At 46.4% G+C, this 22,047-nt stretch overlaps 1 protein-coding gene across 1 annotated transcript in view; it reads left to right on the top strand.

The window, feature by feature from the left end:
- The first annotated feature begins 1,456 nt into the window (after positions 1-1,456).
- Positions 1,457-22,047, top strand: part of FOXO3 (forkhead box O3) — a 132,468-nt gene continuing 111,877 nt past the window's right edge. The window contains 2 exon segments of the mRNA XM_077302611.1: positions 1,457-2,988; positions 2,990-3,418. Coding sequence (XP_077158726.1) covers positions 2,848-2,988; positions 2,990-3,418 — 570 coding nt within the window. The 5' untranslated portion in view covers positions 1,457-2,847.

Here is a 22,047-nt window from a genome sequence, read left to right as displayed (position 1 = left end):
CACTTTGAATTGTGCCTGGAAATGGCTGAGCAGTCAATGTAGATCTTTCTTCATGGGGGTGAATATAAGAAATATTCATGTCTCTGCTAGGGAGAAAATTTTGGGAATATCGGGAAACTGGAACAAAAACATGGGGCCTTGAGGGAGATTTTGTATGAGAATTTAATTACTGTTGTAAGTACTTCTACCAATAAGCCACTGATGCCATGCTGTGCACCTACATATCCTTATACATGGTTCCTCTATATATTTGTGAAACAGCCTGGGGGGTGGAACATGTCCAGCTGTCCAAGTTGGAATAGGGCCAAGTTGGATTGGTCCTGCCCCTGCAGCTCCCACCCTCTGCCCTCCGTCCCTGGACTTGAGCCTCTTTGCTCTCAGACACGCCTCAGTACCTGGAGCCAGCAGCAGGTGAGAGGGCCCTGGGCAAAGGGTCGTGGTGGATGGCCTGCTAACGAGGGCCTCCAGGCCTGCTGACTGCCTGCTAACAAGCTGTCCAGCCACTTTAAGCTGCCTAGCTGGCGGCCAGGGGAGGGGACGCTTTCAAGGCCCATTCTTAGGAACGGGCTTCGAAGCTAGTGTATTAATAATTCAGTCTCTTTGGATTCTGGATTAAGTTACACAGCAGGAAGCAACTTTTCTTTTAATTCCATAAGAGTTTATTTTTAAATATGTAGGACCTCTTCAATGAAAGTAGAACCTGGAAAGACAGGTTTGAACATGTCTAAAGCTGTTTCCCCAGTGTTGACCTTCAAAAGTCACTTCTAAGTTACATTTGACCTCATCTTTTTGGTTTCCTTGGTTTTAATGCTGCCTACTGCTAGCGAGGATTTATCTCACATCATCCAAACCACTTCACTCCCAAACTCTATCCAGCAGCACTTTGTAATAGAAAAAGCATTGTAGTGACATCTGGCAACCCACCTGCATCCTTTATAATAAAACAACAGAGAACTGTAAAGCTTGTCCCAGTGTTTTGGGCAGGAAAAAGGAGGTCAGCACGTGTGCTACCATTTCTCCAAAAACAAAACACACCGAATGCTTTTTCCCTTTGTTTGCCAAAGTCCATTTTACAGAGTGCATTTTACAGAGTGCAAAAGGGAACACATTGCTGAATCAGGGGGCAAAGGCAAGAAGAAATGAAAGGGGGGAGGAGGTGTTTTAAATTGTTATTGCGGTGGCCTGCGAGATGAAACCGAGATTGTTCTCATACTTTTTCTGCAGACATCGCCTTCTTAGATCCGCTTCTCGCGGCGGTCCTTGTGGCGGCGAGGCGTTCACCCGAGCATGGGCTCCAAAGGGCGCCCGTCCGCTGCAGCCGAGCCTCCCCCTAAGCCGCCTGGCGATAGGACAAGCCGCTGGAGAGCGGGTCCCCTTGCTCGCTCGCTCGCTCGCGCGCGCCCGCCTTCGCCCTTCCCACTTGTGGGCGGCGACCAGGCTGCTGCAGGGTTAGGTTGAGGCTCCCTGCGTGTGTCTATAACTTTGTGTTGCCGCTGCTGGTTGTTAGGAGAAGGAATGTGGAAGTCAGCAGAGTGGAGGGCGGCGGGCTGCGGCGGTAGCAGCAGCAGCGACGGCGGCGTTTCTCCGTGGCGGCTCCTTCGCGCCTCGCCTTCGCGTTGCAGGAGGCTCGGCCGAGCTCCCCCCTCCTTCTCCACCCCCTGCTTCGTCTCCTGCCTGAAGTGAGCGGAGCGGGAGACGCAGCCCCGGGAAGCGTGCAGCAGCGGCGCTGCCGCTTTCGCCTGCGGATTTCTGCCTGGGATTTTGCTTCCTTTTTGAATGTTCTTCTTCGGATTCTTGTGACTGGGAGCTGCCCGCTGGTTCTTCCTCCTTTCGCTTGCGTGGATCCCGCGCTCTTTTTCTTTCTTTCTTTCTTTTTTTGGCTAAGGCGTTATTTATTTATTTATTTATTACATGACTTGAGTGAAGCGGCGGGGGGGGGGGGGACTGTCAAGATGGCAGCAACAGCAGGAACGAGGAGGTTATGGATGTGGTGTTGATGCCGGAACAAAACCCATCTTCTTGGCAGCCCCGCGGAGGACTTCGTGCTTCTGGACCTGTTGGAAGAGCGGTGATTTGACTTGCTTGGTTTTTGAGCTTTCCCCCTTCTCCACTGAAGGATTTTCTTTTTAAAAAAGAGTCCCGGCAGCCTCTCCTCGTTCCAAAGATTTGCTTTTCCTATTATTATTTTTGATTTTAAAAACCCCTTCTTTCCGGAGAGGGGAGGGGGCGACATGCACAACCGCAGCAAATGCGATCGGATGCATTTTGAGACTTCGGCTCCCGAGAAAAAGGCGCTTTGAAGGCGGGCGGGCGGGCGAGGCGTCAGCGGGGACTGCTCCGAGCGGCGAGAAGGCGGCGAGGAAGCGGCAAGCCAAGAGGCCCGGCCCGTGTTTGGATTGCGAGGCGGCGGCGAGGGGAGCGGGGGGGGGGTCCTCTTTGGAAGGCTACGGCGCGCTGCCATTGGAGCAACTCTGCACGGGGCGAAAGATAAACAAACACACGGCGCACCGCCGGCGAGCTCGCTGCCAAGTCTGCGGGGCTTGGGGGCGCCTGCCCGGCTCGCCGTCGGGACCCGGCGGAGCAGGAGCGCCCCTGGCCCCCGGGCCGCTGCTGATTTCTGGGCGGGGGCCGGGAGGAGGGGCGGCGGGCACGGCAGGGCAGGGCAGGAAGCGGCCGGACCTTTAATGGAGAGTGGCATGTGGGCTCGGCCTCGCTGATCGCTCCGAGGAGGCGGAGGCGGAGGGAGGCGGGCGCGGGGCAGGGATCGGGCTCCGGCTCCGCCAGCGCCACTTCTCCCTAAGGGCAGCCGGCCGGCAGGCGAGCCCGCGGAGCGGGGGGGAGGCCAAGATGGCAGAGGCGTCTCCCCCCGCCCCCTTGTCCCCTCTGGACGTGGAGCTGGACCCCGAGTTCGAGCCCCAGAGCCGCCCGCGCTCCTGTACGTGGCCCCTGCAGAGGCCTGAGCTGCAGGCGAGCCCGGCCAAGCCCGCGGGGGGAAGCGGCCGCCGACGCCGCCTCTATGATCCCGGAGGAGGACGACGACGACGACGACGAGCAAGGGCCCGCCTCGGCCATGACCGTCGCCCTCCCGAGCGCCGGCGGGAGCGAGCCCCTGGCCCCCGAGGACACGGCCCGCCTCCTGGCCCCGCCGCCCGACCCGTCCGCAGACGGACCCGGCCAGGGCGCCGGTGCCCTCAGCGGCGGCCAGCAGCAGCCCCCGGGAGCGGCGGCGGCGGCGCCGAGGAAATGCTCGTCCCGGCGCAACGCGTGGGGGAACCTGTCCTACGCCGACCTCATCACCCGCGCCATCCAGAGCGCCCCGGAGAAAAGGCTCACCTTGTCCCAGATCTACGAGTGGATGGTGCGCTGCGTGCCCTACTTCAAGGATAAGGGCGACAGCAATAGCTCCGCCGGCTGGAAGGTAAGCAAGCGCCGGGCCCAAAGTTAGGGAGGGGAGGGGAGGGGGCGCTTTGCAGGACTGTGCAGCCACACACGTCCTTCTTTCTTTCTTTCTTTCTTTCTTTCTTTCTTTCTTTCTTTCTTTCTTTCTTTCTTTCTTTCTTTCTTTCTTTCTTTCTTTCTTGTTGTTGTGCTCTTCGTGCTGGCACCAAGACCTTCCCGTCCCGCCTCCCCATGGCAGGGTGAGCAGTACACTTAATCCACAGACACCCGATCTCCGTGTTAATTAGTGCAGAATAACGATCTCCGCCTGGTTACGCCATAGATGGGAAGGGCTGGCGCTGGTTCGAAGGCATGGCAAGGGCGAGAAGAGAGACACCCTCTTCCCCGACCTCATTTGGAGGGGGAGGGAGCGGTTGGCTTCAGCACCTAAAGGGTTTGCTGTTCAATGATTACTGTGCAGTCCTGAAAAGGTCACCCTACCTTACAACACACACAAGGCTGTCGCATATTGCCCCACATAATCTAGTTTCCTAAATTATAGGGCTTCTCCAGGAGAAACTGGAAGGCGAGCCTGTGTGTGTGAATGAGGCATGAGGAGGCTGTGCTGAGGCCATGGCCAGGGAGCCAGGATGTGCCTTCACAGCACTTTCTGCCCAGCAGCGCATCCCATCCCGTCCCGTCCTGGTAGGTCTGCTGAGGTAGATGCTCAGCTTTGCCTTCTGCCTGACTGCGTGGGGTGTGGAGGCAACTTCAGGAAACAACTGCTTCTCTGCTGCTGGTATACGGAAAGGGTCTCTGCTTCCCAGAGACACTTGTTGCACTTTCAGTTGTGCTTTACAGTGTCTGGACAACCCAGAGAGGTTCGGCCCAGACTTGCCTAGAAGGTACATTCTTAGGAGGATTGAAACTGTAGGCTTGACCCTTCTCTGCTTCCCAGGAGGATAATCGAATCGGGCACGCTCTGTCCTGTGCATTTTGCCCGTTAAAGATTAAACATTAGGGTGATGTAGCAGGGCAGGTGGCGGCAGGGAGGGGGAGGGGAATGACCAGAGTCCAGGGTGCTGCCTAGAAAGCACTGATGCAACCCACTCTCTTCCTTGCCTCGCTCTCTGGCCCTCACATCAGCTGTTGCCTACGTCAGCCGGGTTGAACCTGACCCTGAGGTTGCCGTCGCTCTCTTGTAGGGATGCCGGGAGGATTTTGAGCAGCGTGGAAGGAAGAGTGGGGGTCCAAGATAGAAACACTTTCTCCCTTCAGGTGCATCTGGGCAATGGGTTGGCTTTTGTTCTTTTCCTAGCCATTGCCAGATATCTTGAAACAGCATGTGTCAAAAAAGAAACTGGAGGAACAGAACAAACCCACTCCGAGCGGCAGACTGAGAACTGAAATGATCCCCTTGTGCAGTCCCTGGCTGCTGAGTGACAGGCTGATCCCTTTGTTTGATGGGATTATATGTACACTACTGACCTTAGAACCTATTCAGTACCAGAATATAAGTGGAGGGACTTCACGGGTGCTCCACTCTCAGTAGTAATGACTTTATGTAATGCTAATTCAAACCTTTAGTTTGAATATTGAGTTTGCTTATTGCCAGGTAAGAAACAGAAACTAGACTGCATTTTGATAACAAAGTTTGGAGAATAGGGCATGAAGAATTTGGCCACGAATGTAACATTAAAAAAACAAGATCAGCCTGTCCCAACCTCTTGACCATGGAGAACCCCCTGAAATGTTTTTCAAGCCTTGAGGAACTCCGGAAGTAGTGATGTGCCCCTTCAGAGAAGTGGGTGCACAAGTAAGAGGTGAGAGCCAGCCTAACAACCAATTAATCATTGACCGTTTCCATTGTGGAGAAGGAGAGAGGCCTGTAGAGCAACAGGGAGAGTGGGCTCCAGTGACGTCTAGTAATGTCAGCGGGCATCTGCACTTCTGCGAAGGGCCACAGAACCCCTGGGGAGCTCTTACCTAACCCCAGGGTTCCCGGAACTCTGGCTGGGAAATACTGGGTTAGATTGTTGAGCAGAGAAAGCACCGTCTAATCCTACCAGGGATAGACAGAATTGCTCTTTTTCATTACACAGCCATCTATAGTACTTCCACGCACTCTAAGACAAACATGCATCTTCCATGCAGCCTTTTAAATGACTTTGAACGTGGAAGGTAAAAGCCCCACGGATGCTTTGATGCGATATTTTGATGCAGCAGTACACAGTGAACAGTCCCAGCTGTTTTAGGATAAGTATAGGCTGTTCTAATTACATTATACATACCACTTATAGGTAGTTTCTTTTTTAAATCTGAGACTGACAGTACTGTCCTAAATGGAGTTTCACCCTTCTATGTCCAATGGATTTAAAAGGATATAACACTGTTTTAAGATTGCGCTGGAAGTTTGGTAGCAGTCTGATTATGGTTCTGATCTTCCCTTTTCAGGAGCAAGTTTTGGTGAAGATGCAACACTGTGCAGTTACTTCAGAATAAGTCTCACTAAGTAAAGTGCTCTTATATGCGTATAAGATCCGGCTCATAGTCTGTTAAAGCAGTGGTCTGCAACCTTCTTCAGGCTGCGGACTGGCGGCGGCAGGGAGGGCAATTGCGGGGTCACGCACGTACGTTTGCGCCATGTGTGGCACTCCCACGCATGTGCGCATGCACATTTTCCCCAATGAGCGGCCGCAAACGCGCATGCGTGGCCCGGCACAGCCCTGCGGGGAGAGGGAGCTGCGGCCTGGTGCCAGGGCCTTCGGGCCGCAGCCCAATGGTTGGGGACAACCATGTTAAAGGATCAGAATGCCAGGCTGAAGTGGCTGTTCGTGTCATTTGAATCAGAGAATCTAAGTGCACATTAGATGTCCTGAAGAAGTAGCAAAGTGAGGGGAATCACTTGGACAACAGGAAAACAATGGACAGAGAAAGGTTTATAGATGCATCTCTCCTCCCATCACTTCTCTGCCCCCAGTGGAACTACAAATTGAACCATTTTTGTATTTGTACATAATTTGTCCCTTAGGGCATGATTGTGTATACAGATTTTCTTTTTGAAAAGCCATAGCTTTTAAAGCCAAATGCTGGATGCATCTATAACTACCACAAGCCACACCATACTTGCTTACAACTCAGACGGTTCCTGTGGTCATCTGTGTGACAGATGTGGGTTACTGTCAGGGGAGCAAGTCTAGTCCGTGTAGGGGAAGTAGTGACATGGCCTTGTGAAAACCAGAGCCGTCCATTCTCAGAACCTTGTACCAAAAATGGAAAATTCCCATCAAGCACGAAAATGGACAGCTTTTTGTTTTGTTTTTGAGAATATTGAGGGTAGTATGAGAGGGATTCTGGTGACTGTGATGAGCACGTTAGCCCTACTATTGTGTTTATTCACAAGTTTTGCATTGTTCTGAAGAGCTTCAGAAACCAGCAAAACCTGTTTGACCAGACAGGCCATTGCAACAGAAGCAATGACAATGGAGGGCCAGGCTAGTGACATCTATGTCACTCCGCCTTAGATGCTTTTTTGAATTAATATCTGTCTCCACCTGCTGACATGGCTTTGCAGTTAAAAACAGAAAGATTTCTTCATGTGTTATAACATTTCTATACTGAAGGCTTCCCCCTATAGAAAATAACAAGAGATTTATGAACAGTAATAATGTGATCACCTACATGGAAATTTTGCTGCAAAATGACTGTCGACTACAGCCAAAATTCTTGTTATGAGACCACTGTCTGCAGTTTGTATGCTGGGTCAGAATTTTGTAATTTGCAAAGTGGCCCTGAGTTGTTCACATGTGAATAGTGTTGTAAAAGATTAGAAAGAAAAGTCTGTCTTTTGTGCATAACCTGTGTTGAGGGAATGGCTATGTGTCTCACATGAGAAAATAGCGAGTCAACATATAGCAAAAGTGCAAAGACTTCTGGAAAAAAGGGGAACTGTTTTAGGGTACTCATACAGAATGAGGTTCATTTCTGCCCAGCATGCTGTTCTCTTACTGCACTAAAAAAATAAACATCAGGATTTTCAGCTTTGCTGAAATGTTGTCACTCTGCTTCAGTTCCCTGCTTGCTGGTCTTGTGTACAAAGAAGGAAGCAAAGCCCAGTTCTGATACACTGCTTGCATCAAAAGTATGAATGAGTCCATTCATTCAGAACTCTAGTATATTTACAGTTTAATGCAATCTCCCTTTTCCATTTTGAATATCTTCATTGGATGAGAATAAAAGAGAGTGCAATACTAAATAGTGAGAAAACAAGTCATTTGAAGGCAAAACCAAAACAAGACCAGATTTCTTTTGATAACTTGTTCATGTGCTTTACTTCTTGGTAGGAAACATTACTGGAAATATCATTTAAGTGCAAATGAAAGATTTCCACCAGTCTGAGCACCTATTTTGATAAACCTCTTTGGCTCGAGAGTACGGTATTCACTCAAATCCAAGACTATATATTTTTATACTAGTATACCATAAAATAGGAGCTTGCTTTATGTTTGTATGCAAGTTATAGCTGTGTCAAATAATAAAAATGTTTTGGGGTATAACATTTTTAAGGAGGTCATCTGACATTCAGGGTCATTTTCCTTTCAAGTGAATACAGTAAATCTTTCTGTCCTGGCAGAATAGTGTCCAGTGGTTTAAAAAAAACCTGAAGGCTTGTGTCACAAAATACAAAAACAAACAGATGCATTTTGATAGCTTTTTAATATAGAATTCTGGCATGAAAGTCTGTATGTGCAATGCAGTTGCCATTAAGGGCTGCCCTGCTTTCCATACTGCACACGGGTGTCCATTGTGGTGTGCCTGTGTCAGACTTACATCTTATTTGTCAAGAGAAAATAGCTTTTTAGCTATTACCTCGTGTCCTCAAAAATATCTTCAGACAAAAGGAATAACATACCATGTAGCAGCTTGCATGCCAGAAAGGTAGACTTTTCCGCATTTAGTTTACCGATAAAATATTGATTTCAGAAGCAATAGTATTTAGGCAAGATGTTTGCATTGATGAGATGGCTTATGGTTGAAAATTTTCTGACAGTGTATAGTTTTAATTTGATTTTTATATTATTTCTGAACAGACTTCAGTGGTGCTCAGAGCTAATTAACATGTTGAAACTCAGATCTCTAGAGACATGGTGATAGAAATCAGAGAGAAGAAATTTCTTAGTGTCCTAATATGACTGCGTTGGACAATATAACCTCAAAGGAAATCTGAGTCGTGTTTTTAGGGAACTTGGGCATACTTTGAAATGGATGTTAACCGATATTGTCTGCAAAGCTTGTTCTCACCAATACAAGGGGGTGACTTTAAGGCTGAAGTCCTTCAGAGTAATTGCACTAGTTTCAGTACTGCATTAGAGAAGAACATCCAGATTTACAACTCTAAGGCTCAGAGTGGATTGAATATCATATTTTAATATTTTATTTATTGTATTTGCAGGGCTGTGACAAAGGAAGAGAATATTCTTGGCGGGTGTAGAGAAAGTTTATTTTTGTTTTTGCTAGTTGTGTAGATAAACATAATGAATTGAGGGTTTGTGCTACCATAGAAATTCATAACTTTTAGCCTTTTCTTTAACAAGCCTGCTTACTTATTGATTATGGGACGTTACTTGAACTGTCTGTGATACTAATACTAAACAACACCGTTTGGTTAAAAGTATTTTGAGGCATTTTTGGAGGATAACATGAGGAAGTCAACAGTTAAGCTTATAGTACATTTGCTAAACACACTTCGCTATGGTTTAGTTACTTCCTAATCACCTTCCGCAGGGTCCGGACACATACACTTTTACTTTTGGTATGTATCTAATGTAACACATTGGAGAAGGCAGTGTCAGCTATAGTGAGAAAATAGTGCTTCATAATCTTCATCGTTTCTGGGTGTATAGATCAGTGTATTAACTGTAGGCCATTACAAAACTTGCATGGTCCTCACATAGAGAACATGTCATTTATGAGCTGATTACAACCTTGTTACATGCAGAGTGTTCATTCCATTCCTGCATGGTTGGCGCTGACATGAGATTCTTCTGACTCCTCTTACTACTGTTATGGCTCTGTGAGTAGTTGCTGTAATGTTGGAAATGTTTTTGATGACCTCTGTGTGGGATCCCAAACATCAACAACCATTATTGCAGAAGGGTGTACAACGTGAGGAGTTCTACAGATATACAGAGAGTCTACAGTGACTGATTTATTTTTTTGAACATCTGTAACCGCTCCGCGGTATAAATAAAAGACTAAGCCCCCTGTGGGAGGAGTCCGTCCATGATGAGCAAGCCCACCGATTGGGCTCTGGCCCCCCAACTGACAAGCAGAGGGCTCAATTGGCTGGCGCTTTGCGCCAGCCGATTGGGCCCTCCGCTTGACAGCCTGCCTCCTGGACCGCCCACCCTCCACCGGAGCCTGCCTTCGCCTGCTGGCTGCCATTTCAAACCTGGCAGCTACGTCGCCGCCTGCCCTCACACGCCGCTGCCTAACTTCGCCTCCGGTCCCACGGCACCCTGAGCCAGGCCCATGCCTCCCCACACAACCACCCTCCAGCCGAGCCTGCCTTCACCTTCCGCCTACACTTGGCAGCATTCCCGCTGCCCAGCCACGTCCCTGTCCGTCCGAGACTCCACTGCCGCCCAGGGAGCCACGGCCCCGAGCCCCGCCGACTTCATGTCCTGCCTGCGGAGCCCGGCCCCAGCCGACCCACTACCCACCCAACGACCCTGTGATGCAGGCTTCATGCACCTCGGCCCTCCATCTCATGCCTGCCACCCACCCGGCCCTCGACTACGCTGCCAGGAACCCCGCCCATGCTGTCATTCTGCTACTGCGGCCAAAGCCTCTCCCAGGTATCCAGCCTGCCGCTCGCCTCCGCCGCGCCTTCCCGCTACGCCCTCTCCCCCCTCTTTCAAACCCTTCCCTCCCCCGCTCGCCTCCCCCGCTCGTTCCCACTCTGCGCTCTCCGCGCTTTCGATCCCTCCCCATCCCCCATTGCATGCTCGCCACACTTTCTCCTCCCCTCCCCACCTACGCGCACCTCCAGTGCTTCCCACCAGCCGTTTTCCCCCCTTGCAAACTCTCCACAGCCCCGCACACTGCCGCATTCTCCCCCCCGGCTCCCACGCACTCCCGATCAGCGTCCACCTCTACCACCTCCACCCTGCCTTCAGGACCCTCTGCCACCTCTCCCACGCCCCACCCATCCCTTTTCACCTCTCCCGCCGCTTCCACGTCCCGCTGTCTACACCCCCACGCCCCTTCCTTCCTCCCAACGCTCCCTTCTTCCTCCCTTCTTTTCTGCATTTCTATCCCTTTTCCTTCATCTCTTTCTCTGTCCATCCCTTTCTTCCTTCCTCTCTTTCTGCCTGCCCATCTTCCTCCATTCCTTCTGCCCCTACAGCGACCCACCCCGCTAGCGCCTGCTGCATTTTGGCGGCAGCGGGCTTTATTCCTAGTATATTAATAACTAAGGGAGAATACTATTCTACCTGCCACAAATAGTATTTGGTTGTGTGAGTGTATGTATACACACACACACACACACACATACACCCACACACAAATACATGTACAGGTCATGTATATGACCTGTATTGAGACAGTGCCTTTGTCAATTCTGTAACTAATGGATGAATGGGAAAAATTGGTATATACATTATATATGTAAAAATAGAAATGTTTTAATGTGATTCTTAGATGAACATATATGACAAACTTCTATAATAGAATTACAGACTTTGAAGAAAAGTGTAACCTAACAGCATCATCAGAAACTATTGTTCTGTGAAAATACAGAAATTACCAGTGCTTTCTGGATCCCTGCATATCAGTATATCTGCAGCTGTTGTTAGTCAGTCATTGTGACCACCCATGAAGCCCCACAGACCCCAAGAGTTGTCAGGACCCCTGAGCAGTCTGGCTGGAAGAAGGTATTGGCTGGGTTGAGGGGGGATGCTGCCCCAAAGGTGGTGCATGCTCCAGCAAGCCAAGGTGTCAAAATATGGTGGGGAAAAGACAGAGGGAACAGTTGAATGGAAGGAAGAGAAGGTGCAGCCCAAGAGACTGCCAGAGGAGGGAAGAAGACCGCAGGAAGCCTCCACTGCCCCCGTGTACCAGCAGCAGCTCTGGGGTCAGGAGGACCAGGAGAGCACTCAGGGGAGAAGGCAGCCAGCCCAGAGTCCACAGGAAGTCTCCAGGATGAGATTGACCTGGAAGAGGGGCCAGGGAATTGGAAAGCCCAGGCGATGCCACAGTTAACACTAACAGCAGGCCAGGGGATGTCGATGTGACAGGGGGCACACTAAGGGTGATGGAGCATGACTGCAACAGCCAAGGAGCAACTGTCAGGGGCTGGTCTGTGCTTAAGGAGCCGGAACCTAGTTTGAGGCCTTGGTGAACGTGGCAGTCACCTAGTTTAAAAGTACATCCTGCTACGGCATATGCTATGCATCAAGCATCCCATATGAACATTCCATTGGCCCTGACTATTAAACCTTGAGAAATGTGCTTCAGGTCTTGCTGTAAACTGCTATATGGATACAGACTTATAATACTGTTATGGTGATGTTTGTGCTCACTGTAGACAGAGGTAGAGGTTTTCAGACAGTATTGTGTTTGATGCAAACAAAAACACCCATCCTGTGCCAAACTCAGGGCCTTTCTGCACAAGGACCAATGTTTCCAATTGGTCCCACAAAGCGGAAACGCTATTTTTAAAAGTGCAATCTCGGCGTTACGCATACCTGCTTTTTTAGTGGAATCCAGTAGCGTTTCATTCGTTCCCCACAGGTTTCCGGTCTCGCAGGAATTGCTAGACAGGAAGCGATTTTTTCTGTGCTCTGTCCTGCCCCTGGCCGTCAATCAAACATACAGCCAATGGGCGGTTGTTATCATGCCCGGGAAAGCCCCTTTCCCTTTAAGAACAGGTTAAAAAAAAACACGTTGCAAAGAATATGCCTTGATTCTTCCTAACGTAGAGACCCATCTAGCTGGCAGCTGGCATGTGAGCTGGCGATTCATCGTTACCGCGCTCCCCCCCCAAGTGAAAAGACCCCCCCCCCGAACAGGCGTGACTTTCGGCCGAAAATAAAGGGAACTTGCAAACGGGGCTGTGTTGTGTTTGGTGACTTAGGGGAGCTTTAAAGCATTTCTGTGGAGGGACTGTAGCCGGAGGAACCTCACTGGGTGAATGAAGCCTCGCTGGTTCGTTGCTTTCTGCTTGCTCTGAGGGAAAAAAAATGGCGGTTGCTTCGCCGGAAGTTAGGAGGAGAGAGCCAGGGGGAGGGACTTTGTTGGAACCACAACAATGGGAACGCACAGGTCTTTTTCGCTACTGTTGCAGATTGTTTGCAAGAGTGTAGTGCTTTTCGGAGGGTGAATCCACTTTTCCCGATTTCCCTTTAAGCGCTACAACGAATCACTTTTTGCGGGACTGTTTCAGGAGTGTGGCAGATTGTGTGTGATGTTTTGTGGAACTGCAAATTAGTAGCGTTTACAATTTGCAAGCAATTTGCAAGCCTTCTGCTACATTAAAGAATGGCCCTCAGTGCCAGTTGAGAGATCCCCCCCCCTCCGGTCCTCCATGTATGCCAGATGCCTCAGATAAAGACAGGGAATTTGTCATATCACTTGGAACTTTGGACCAGGAAGGTCTCTCAGTAGCTTTCAATACCATCAGTCATGGTATCCTTTTGGACTCCCATTCTGGGGCGGATGTGGTTTTAGTCGTACCTGGAGAGAAGATTTCAGAAGGTCATGTTGGGAGACAATCTTTGAGAGGCTGTAGAAACTGTGAACTGGTGCCAGGAAGCAGTTTGGGAGTGTGTGTTGTTTGGGGATGTTCCTGGACTTAAGGAGGGTAAGACATTAAACGTACTTAATAAAAATACAACTTAAAAACAAGAACACATCATTTATACACTTAAAAACATTCAATAGTTTTTAAGTGTATAAATGATGTGTTCTTGTTTTTAAGTTGTATTTTTATTAAGTACGTTTAATGTCTTACCCTCCTTGGTAACCCTGATGAGGGCAGAAAGGCAGGGTATCACACAGAGCTTAAAGGAAAATTGAAGGGATCTTGTCTAGTTTTGTACCTCAGCAGAGGGCCCTGGGACTCTTGAAGATTTGTACAGAAGGCTGGCCACAATGCTGACGCTGCTGTAATCACAACCAGCATTTTGATAATGTGATTTAAGCCTGGCATTGTTGCTAAACTTTTGACCTAGTAGATAAACTCTCTTGTTTCCCCATTTATTTCCCCCCAAAAAGTGTGAGCATCATTTAGATGGCGTGTGTGTGTGTTTAGAATGTTGAAAATTGACTTTAGCAATGGTTAGACAAGTATTACATTTCCTCTAACACAGATAAGACTATACCCAGTTTATCACCTTGTTTGTTCTTTTGTTTTCTTTCATAGCCTGATAGAATGTTAGCTAATCTAATGTTGGCTCGTGGATAAGTTCAGCAATAGCGTGCAGTAATCCTCTCCAGATCCATCATGCCATCTACATTCTGATAAACATATGTGCAAGCTATTTTAATGCTCACCTACACATTCCCAAGCCGCCCCACTGTGATTTATTTATATGACTCAGTATCTGCATACTCCTTCGAAAACCTGAAGAGGGTACAGAGAAAATGTTTCAACTTCTGGTTTCCCTTGTGGGAAGAATTGGTGAAAAGAGAATGTTCTTTTTCATAGAGAAACAAATGTTTCGGTTCTTTTCCGCCTGTCTTTTTTTGGAATTTGAAGAGGATTTTCCACACAATTTTGGCTCAACATTCTTGCAACCATTTATCACTGTTTTATCCTTCACAAGGGCTGCCGTGATGCCCCCCCCCCATTTCCCTCCCCTAGAGGCAAGATTTTCCCTCTATGCATCTTCTTTTTTCCCCACACAGTTTTTATTTATTTTGCTTTTGAACAGCTCATATTTTAAAAATGCACCATTTAAAACTTTTGACCATTTTTTTTTACTTTTTCAAAAGTAAACAAATTAAAACTGCTGCATGGGGAGAAAAGAAGATCCTTAGCCAGTCTCAGGGGAGGGCGATATATAAATATAATTAATTAATAAGCTCCTATAGTTATGGTATGAATCAAGACAAATATTTTACTAACTCAGCTGTCTTAGTTGTATTGAAGTTCACTACCCGTGGACCCTATTCACAATGGTCATTGATTTTTTGGCAAGCATCCCCCCCCTCAACATGTGCAGCAGATTGGGAGAAGGGATGGCAGCTGAAGGCAACCACAGATTTGTCTTTAATTCCTTCTGATATGAGTGCTCATTGCATTACTTAAGGGGCTAGGAAAAGCAGGAAAAATACTTATACAGCCCAGAGGTTTAGGCACAATGAAGTCAGAGCTGAAATGGAGGAACAGGAAGTCAAAGGGCTGCTCCTGCTGCAAACCAACCAGTCAGCAGAAAGCAATCGACAGCTCAAAAAGGAGGGGAGGGGATATCGGTAATGCAATTTTTCTTATTAGCATGCAGAGTTAAATTCTGTGATTTGGAGGAGGAAGTCCAAGAAAAGAAATAGGTGCAGAGTGCAGGAACAGATGTGAACAGGATGTGGATTAAAGAGATACAGCTTCAATTCAGTAGGAATCTAAATTAATCTGGGAGTGCAGACAGCAACCTGGAAAGGAGGAAGAGGGAAGCACTTAATTTTCTAGACCAGAGATGGCCAAACTGGATCTCCAGATGTCTATGGACTACAATTCACATGAGCTGTTACCAGTATGCTGGCCACCCCTGGTCTAGATCAATCCTCATATGCAAAACCATCCTCGAGGGAGGAGGGAAGAGTCCAAGCCTTGTCTAGTGGCCCATGACTTCTACAGATGGTCCACCTCATACTGTGAGCTGAAGCTCTACTGAGAAATGTTCAGTGACTTAGCAGAATGCTGTATTACAAAAAGAAATCACTAGATCTTACAGAAGAATGAAAATATTTATACTTTAAAATTCCATAAATGAAACAAATAATACAATCACATATGTTATAAATGATGTGTTTTGTTTAGTTAGTAAAAGCATGTTGCTTATTTATCCATTGTCACTAGTGTTGGCAATCAGCGGGAGGGGGATGGGTACAGGGGGGGGGCACTGTTGGGCAACGGCATTACGTCATTTCTAAGAAAACCCAGAAGTGATGTCATGCTGCTCTAAGAATTGCTAGAATCCCTATTGTTTTCTCACATATGTTTTAAGCTTGTGAATTAGTAGGTTTTTCTATAAAACTATATCAATAATTCCAGAATTTAGAAGCAGATAATTTGCTTTATTTTGTTTTTATATCAGAAGCCTAATTACTGTACACCTGGTATGTTTATCTTCCTTGTGAGAGCTAAAGACCAGCTGCTGGTGTATTTTAGTACTTCATATAAAAAAAAACCTTAAGCTTCTGTTTCAAGAATATAATGCCATACAGAAGCATCTTACAATTCAACTTTAGTCTTATTTGCCTAGCCTGTTTCCCCCCTTCCTTTGGTCAAGAAAAAAGGTGCTAAGCATTGATAGGTGACAAAAGCATTTTGTGCTGTTTAGAACACTGTGTGGTCATCAGTTTCAGAAGCATTCCAAAAGTTGTTTCTTTTTTCTTACACTTGGTCTAAATTGTGAACTTATTCAGCATTCCATATTAGCCTTGTAGATCAGTGGTCCCCAACCCCCAGTCCGAAGACTGGTACCGGTCCATGGATCAGTCGGTACCGGGCCGCGGCTCCTCCTCATCCTCCTCACCGGCTGCTACCTCGGGGGCTGCCCTGCCACTCTGCCGCCGGCTCACCTTTGGTGCTCTCCAGTGGCTGCCATGGCTGGGGCTCCCCCTCAGTGTGGCACTGCACAGCTGGTGCTAGCAGCGCTGCCTAGTGGGCAGTGGGAAGTCGGGGCACCGATGGGAAAGCAAGCAGAGCAGGGGCTAAGGCGGCGGTGGCGACGTCCCTCAGCAAAAGACTACCCCCATCGGGCCTCAGTAAAATTGTCAAGCATTGACTGGTCCCCGGTGATAAAAAGGTTGGGGACCACTGTTGTAGATGACTGGAGTCCCTGATCATTTAGAAAACCCTTGCTGCAGCAATATCCCACTATATATATATATCCCTGTTAGAAATGACATGTTGATACACTTCAGCTTAGTCATCTGTTTTGCAGTGCAGCAAATCTTTATTTTAGACCTAATTTTTCTTATGCAAGATTTGAGAGTGTGGGGCTGATATTGCTGACATCTTGGTTTTCAATCCTATTGGGAAGGCTCCCAGACAAGAAGCAGAATTCCTTCCCCCATCTTACTGTATTTCTCTTCCAATAGGATTTTCACTTTTCATCTTCACTGGCTTGGAAGCAATGGCTAATGGATCGTATTTCCAAGGAAGAGTGCTTAGATCTACAGCCAGTTTGGCGTAGTGGTTAAAGAGTGGTGGACTCCAGTCTGGATTACCAGGTCTGATTCTCCACCCTTCCCCATGCAGCCAACTAGGTGACGTTGGGCCAGTCACAGTCCTCTCAGGGCTCTCTCAGCCTCACCTACTTAACAGGATGCCTGTTGTCCAGAGAGAAGGGGAAGGCAATTGTAAACTGCTTTGAGACTTCTTTGGGTAGTGAAAAACAGGGTTAAAACCCCTCTTCTTATAGAGGAGAAATTTATGTCATCACTCTAAGGCCCAATTCATATGACTGCCGCTGCATTTCTAAGCACACTTTCTTTAGCTTTATGGGTTTGCTTCTGAGTTTAGGCTGTCATGTTTGGAACGTTGGTTGCCTTCTTCAGAAGACCCCAAAGAAAGGATTGTTGCCCTGCATGTGTACCACAACACAGTATTTTACTTCAAGGTTCTGAAAAATGATTCAGGTATTAAGGAGCAGCAAATGTAGAGAAAGAGTTTTGGACATATAATAACTTATTTATTTATATGTTTATAGAATATTGGTTTATATAGTTTCAGTTATATGTAAACCGCTCTGAGCCTTCGGGGAGGGTGGTATAAAAATATGAATAAATAAATAATAAAATATGCTGCCTCCCTCCATATGGTCTCAGGGTGGCTCACATCAGTGAAATAAAAGCATGTACAAAATTAATTATTTAAAATGCATTAAAACTAATTCATAGAGCTAACTCCAATGCCCCTGTGAACCTGTCAGTTAATATGTCCAATTACTGGCCAGGCACAGAATCAAGGATGTCGGGGGTTCAGCTGTGGGCCCCATTGGACATACTCTTACATGTCCTTCTTATCATGTGCCAAAAATGGCGCCTACACTCAGTCTAATGGAACTGGCTAATCTGGCTGTGTGAATTGTTCCTTCATAGACACACAGGGGACATTTCTACACATCAAAACAAAACAAAAACGCCAGTGTAATGGCATAACACTAAATATTATCGTCTCTGCAGGCATTCCTTACCTTCTTGCTGTCCTTTTCGCGCTTCTTACACTTCACATTGCCTGCTGGAAATGGCGGAAGAGAGCAACGTGCTTTACACACTTTACAGTCTTTCGCCTGTCAATCAATCCCCTTTCTCAATATTCTAAAGGGCTGCGATGCACGCTAATTTTTTTAATTCAATACTTCTCCGTTGAAATGCCTATGCATTTATTTATAGCGCATAGTGCTTATTTAATGCCAACACATGAGATCTTTCCCCTCCCCAGGCTCTGCCTCCTAATTCTACAAGTATTTCCCAGAACCTAGAACTTGCAGCCCTAAGTTTAACAGTGGCAAGTATTAAAACGATAAACTAGATTTTAACTCCTTGGAGCTGCAAGGGACTCCATGGATTCCTGCAACTTAAGTTTGTTGCAGGATTAGTAGCTACATGTAGCTGAACAAGTTATAATACAGCTGAACAAGTTATAACGAAAAATTGTAAGAGGTTTGCAAGAGGTGGTCTTCAAAGTCACAGAAAATAATTAATACAACTGGCAGGCTTTTTTAATACCTGGTCATTTGCTAAATGTGTGCATAAGTGTGATTGGCGTTGTTCTCTTTTACACAAGACATGTGCAAGTTGTTACTGATTTGCTATTATTGTATTTGCAATTTGCCGGTGCTCATTACTCTGGATAATGCGTAACACCATGTAGTAATAGTATACTGAGGAAGGAAGTTTTAAGAAAAACATGCCAGGGTTCTTGAATCTCTCCTTACATGGTGAGTCTTGTCTTCTGCTGTATAACATACTTCCATGAATTACTTTACTTTGCAGTACAATATTTGAGTCCAATGGCACCTTTTAAATCAACAAAGTTGCACACTTCTTCAGATACAAAGATGCATGTACATGAAAGCTTATACCCAGAACATTGCTGGTCTTAAAGGTGCCACTAGGCTCAAAGGTTGTTTTGCTGCTTCAGACCAACATGGCTTCCCACCTACATTTATTTTGCAGTGTTTGAGAAGAGGCTTTGGGGAGTTTCCTTGGTTTCCCAACCTAGCTGCTGTGCATGTTATTGATGACTGTGATGTGATGCCGAATAAATCTCCAGTTTGAATTGGTGAAGTCCATTCTACCCCCACAGGGTCTATCATCTTGTTCTCACCACATTCTCTTACATGTATGAGTGTGTTGTGCTGTCATCTTGCCAGGCCTCAATCTACCGCTTTCCAAATATGGTGTGATAATGAATGGTTCTGGCATTCATTCCAGCATTTACTTATGCCTTGTAATATGTGACAAATAATGCATTTCACTTACATGCCTAATGTGATAGATCATGTGGGAGGCTTTTCTTCCCTTCATGGACTCAACATGTTATTTGCCAGTGCATGAGTCAATGCACTATGGATAGGATTGAATACCTAACAGTGGAATCCTAAGCAGAGTTCCAACTTTCTAAGTAGGTTGGGGTCGAAGTAAGGTAGAAATAAAGTTGCTTCCTCCTTCAGAGACACATTCATCCATTGCTGATTTACACTTGTTTAATCATTTATGCGTAGATACAAGATAAAATTGTGCATTGGCTGAACTAAAAACATGCTGTTGAGCTAGTTCAAAAGTAGCCCATGGGCAAGCAAAGAGTATTAAAATTAATAAAGGAGGACCTGCTCTTGGAGCTTCTTGTAGAGGGAGCATTTAAATACTAAAGACTTGTAAAGAGAATCTGCATCTTCGGCAGAGATAATGTGAACAGGCCTTGGAATCAATGAGTTTCCTATTCACACCAAAGAGAGGACACTTCCTTTTAAAATGTCATGTAGCAGATACACAGACTCTTGACTTGGACTTAGTAAATGTCTCTGCTTAATAGCTGAACTGTAAGAAGATGGGTGCTTTGCTGTGCTTTTAGTTTTGGCTCATGGCATTTTCCCATTGAGATATCTGGTGGCAAAACATTTTAAAATGATGGTTGTGAAGGAACTGTACCCTTCCACATGAATAATTAACCCAATATAGTAAAGAAAGAATTCACATTGGAAAGAGAAATCATCTACAAGTAAATTTTTTAAAATCTGCTCACAATAAAGTTTACATTTCTGCATTGCACTCTTATTGCTCTTTCAGTGGTTACACAAATGGTTTCCAAAATTTCCTAGAATGAAACAAGTTATCATTCTCAAATAAGTTCATAACTCTGAAGTGATGATTAACAAGTTATTTTTAGTGATGATACCAATCCATACTCACTAGCTTTTTTTGTAGTTGGCCATTATAAGAATTCTTTTCCAGCTGTGTTTCTAGTTTGTGCTAAAGAGACAATCTGGCTTGGAAATTTGCTAGTTGATGACCATAGTAAACTGATTAACAGTCTGGTTACTACTTTCTTAAAAGGATATAATGTTCTACGAAGTTACCTTTTTCCAATAACTGAAGAGAAACAACTGGGGATTGGTTTCAATTGTATACATCAGTATTCTGCATCTTGAAGTTAGCCCAGTTTATATTGATTTGGGGAGGCATGGTATAGGCCAGTCTCTGCAGAGAAAGGCAATGACAAACCAACCACTTCTGCCTCTCCTTGGAAGCTGAGGTCACCATAAATCAGCTGTGACGTGACAACACTTTACACAGGCATGCACACACATATATTGATTCTTTTGAAACTCCGTCTTCCAGGAAAACAGGTGCAATGAAAATCTTCATAGGCCAGGGTATATTAGAATATTCATTTTCACTTGTAAGGAAGCTTTGTGCCAACGGTGAACGTGTGATGACACCTTATCTTCACAGCCAGAAACTAGAGATTAAAATATCACACGCTGTACACATCCTTTCCCTCCCTTTAAAAAAAAATGTGCCTAGAATCATTTCTAGTTCTCCATAAGAGTACTGCCTGGACTCAGGTTGCCACCCAGCATTTACTTAGGGCCATTCCGCACAACTTTAATATAGCACTAGTCTTACATTTTGTTTTTGCCACTAAAACTACCTTCTGCATGACATCATGAGCAATCTGCAAGACTCCTGCAACACTAGCACCAAAATCGCTTCGTTGTAGCGATTTTCGGGGAATCGGGAAAAGTGGATTCACCCTCAGAAAATCGCTGCATTCTTGCCAACAACCTGCAACACTTGCGAAAAAGCCATATGCGTTCTCAATGAAGTGGTTGCAACAAAGTCCCTCCCCCTGGCTCTCTCCTCCAAACTTCTGGCAAAGCGATCACCATTTTTTTCCCCCTCGGAGCGGGGAAAGCAACAAACCAGCGAGGCTTCATTCACCCAGCGAGGCTTCTCCAGCTACAGTCCCTCCACAGAAGTGCTTTAAAGCTCCCCTAAGTCCCCAAGCACAACACAGCCCCCTGTTCGCCAGTTCCCTTTAATTTCGGCCAAAAATCGTGCTCATGCGGGGGGGGGATTTTTTTTCCACTCGGGGGAGCGTGGTAACGATGACTCGCCAGCTCACACGCCAGCTAGATGGGTCTCTCCGTTGCAACAAATCAACGCATATTCGTTGCAACGTGTTTTTTTTTTTTAAACCTGTGCTTAAAGGGAAAGGGGCTTTTCGGGAGCATGATAACAACCGCCCATTGGCTGTTCCGTTTGATTGACGGCCAGGGGTGGGAACAAGCACAGAAAAAAATTGCTCCCTTTCTAGCGATTCCTGCGAAACCGGAAACCTGTGGGGAACGAATGAAATGCTACTGGATTCCACTAAGAATGAAGGTATGCAGAACACCGAGATTCCACTATTTAAAATAGCGTTTCTGCTTTGTGAAAGCAACTGGCAACATTGGACCTTGTGCGGAATGGCCCTTGGATTATAAACTTTGGGAAATCACACTGTAGGCTTGACGAAAACAACTAAGGAACAGTTCTATTTTAGTGGTATATGTGGCTTGGTTGCTTCTTTGTCTTCCTTTTTTCCAGAGCTCTAAATATGGCACTAAACAAGTTATTGGAGAGCTGGGGGCTCGAGAAATGTAAGAGTTACAAAGCAGGTTTCTTGTTTGACTGATTCAGATTTATAACACAGAACAAAGACTTTTTATTCTGTTTTTTATAGGAACAGCACCCACACCTTTAAAGCATGGAGCAGATAAGTGACCCCATTTTAAACCATGTGTAACAGGAACAATACATAAAGCCAACGTATCCCCCAAATACCTGCAGTCCCTAACTGGCATACCTCCTAACCCTTCTCCCACCAGAACCCACCAAGCTCTAAACTCTGTGAACAGTTAAACTGCCAACGCCTCCTTTCCCCCCTCTTCT

This window comes from Paroedura picta, chromosome 1 (assembly GCF_049243985.1).
Source record: "Paroedura picta isolate Pp20150507F chromosome 1, Ppicta_v3.0, whole genome shotgun sequence".
Classification (NCBI taxonomy): domain Eukaryota; kingdom Metazoa; phylum Chordata; class Lepidosauria; order Squamata; family Gekkonidae; genus Paroedura; species Paroedura picta.
Note: the sequence above shows the minus strand (reverse complement) of the source record. Positions and strands in the feature narration are given on the sequence as shown.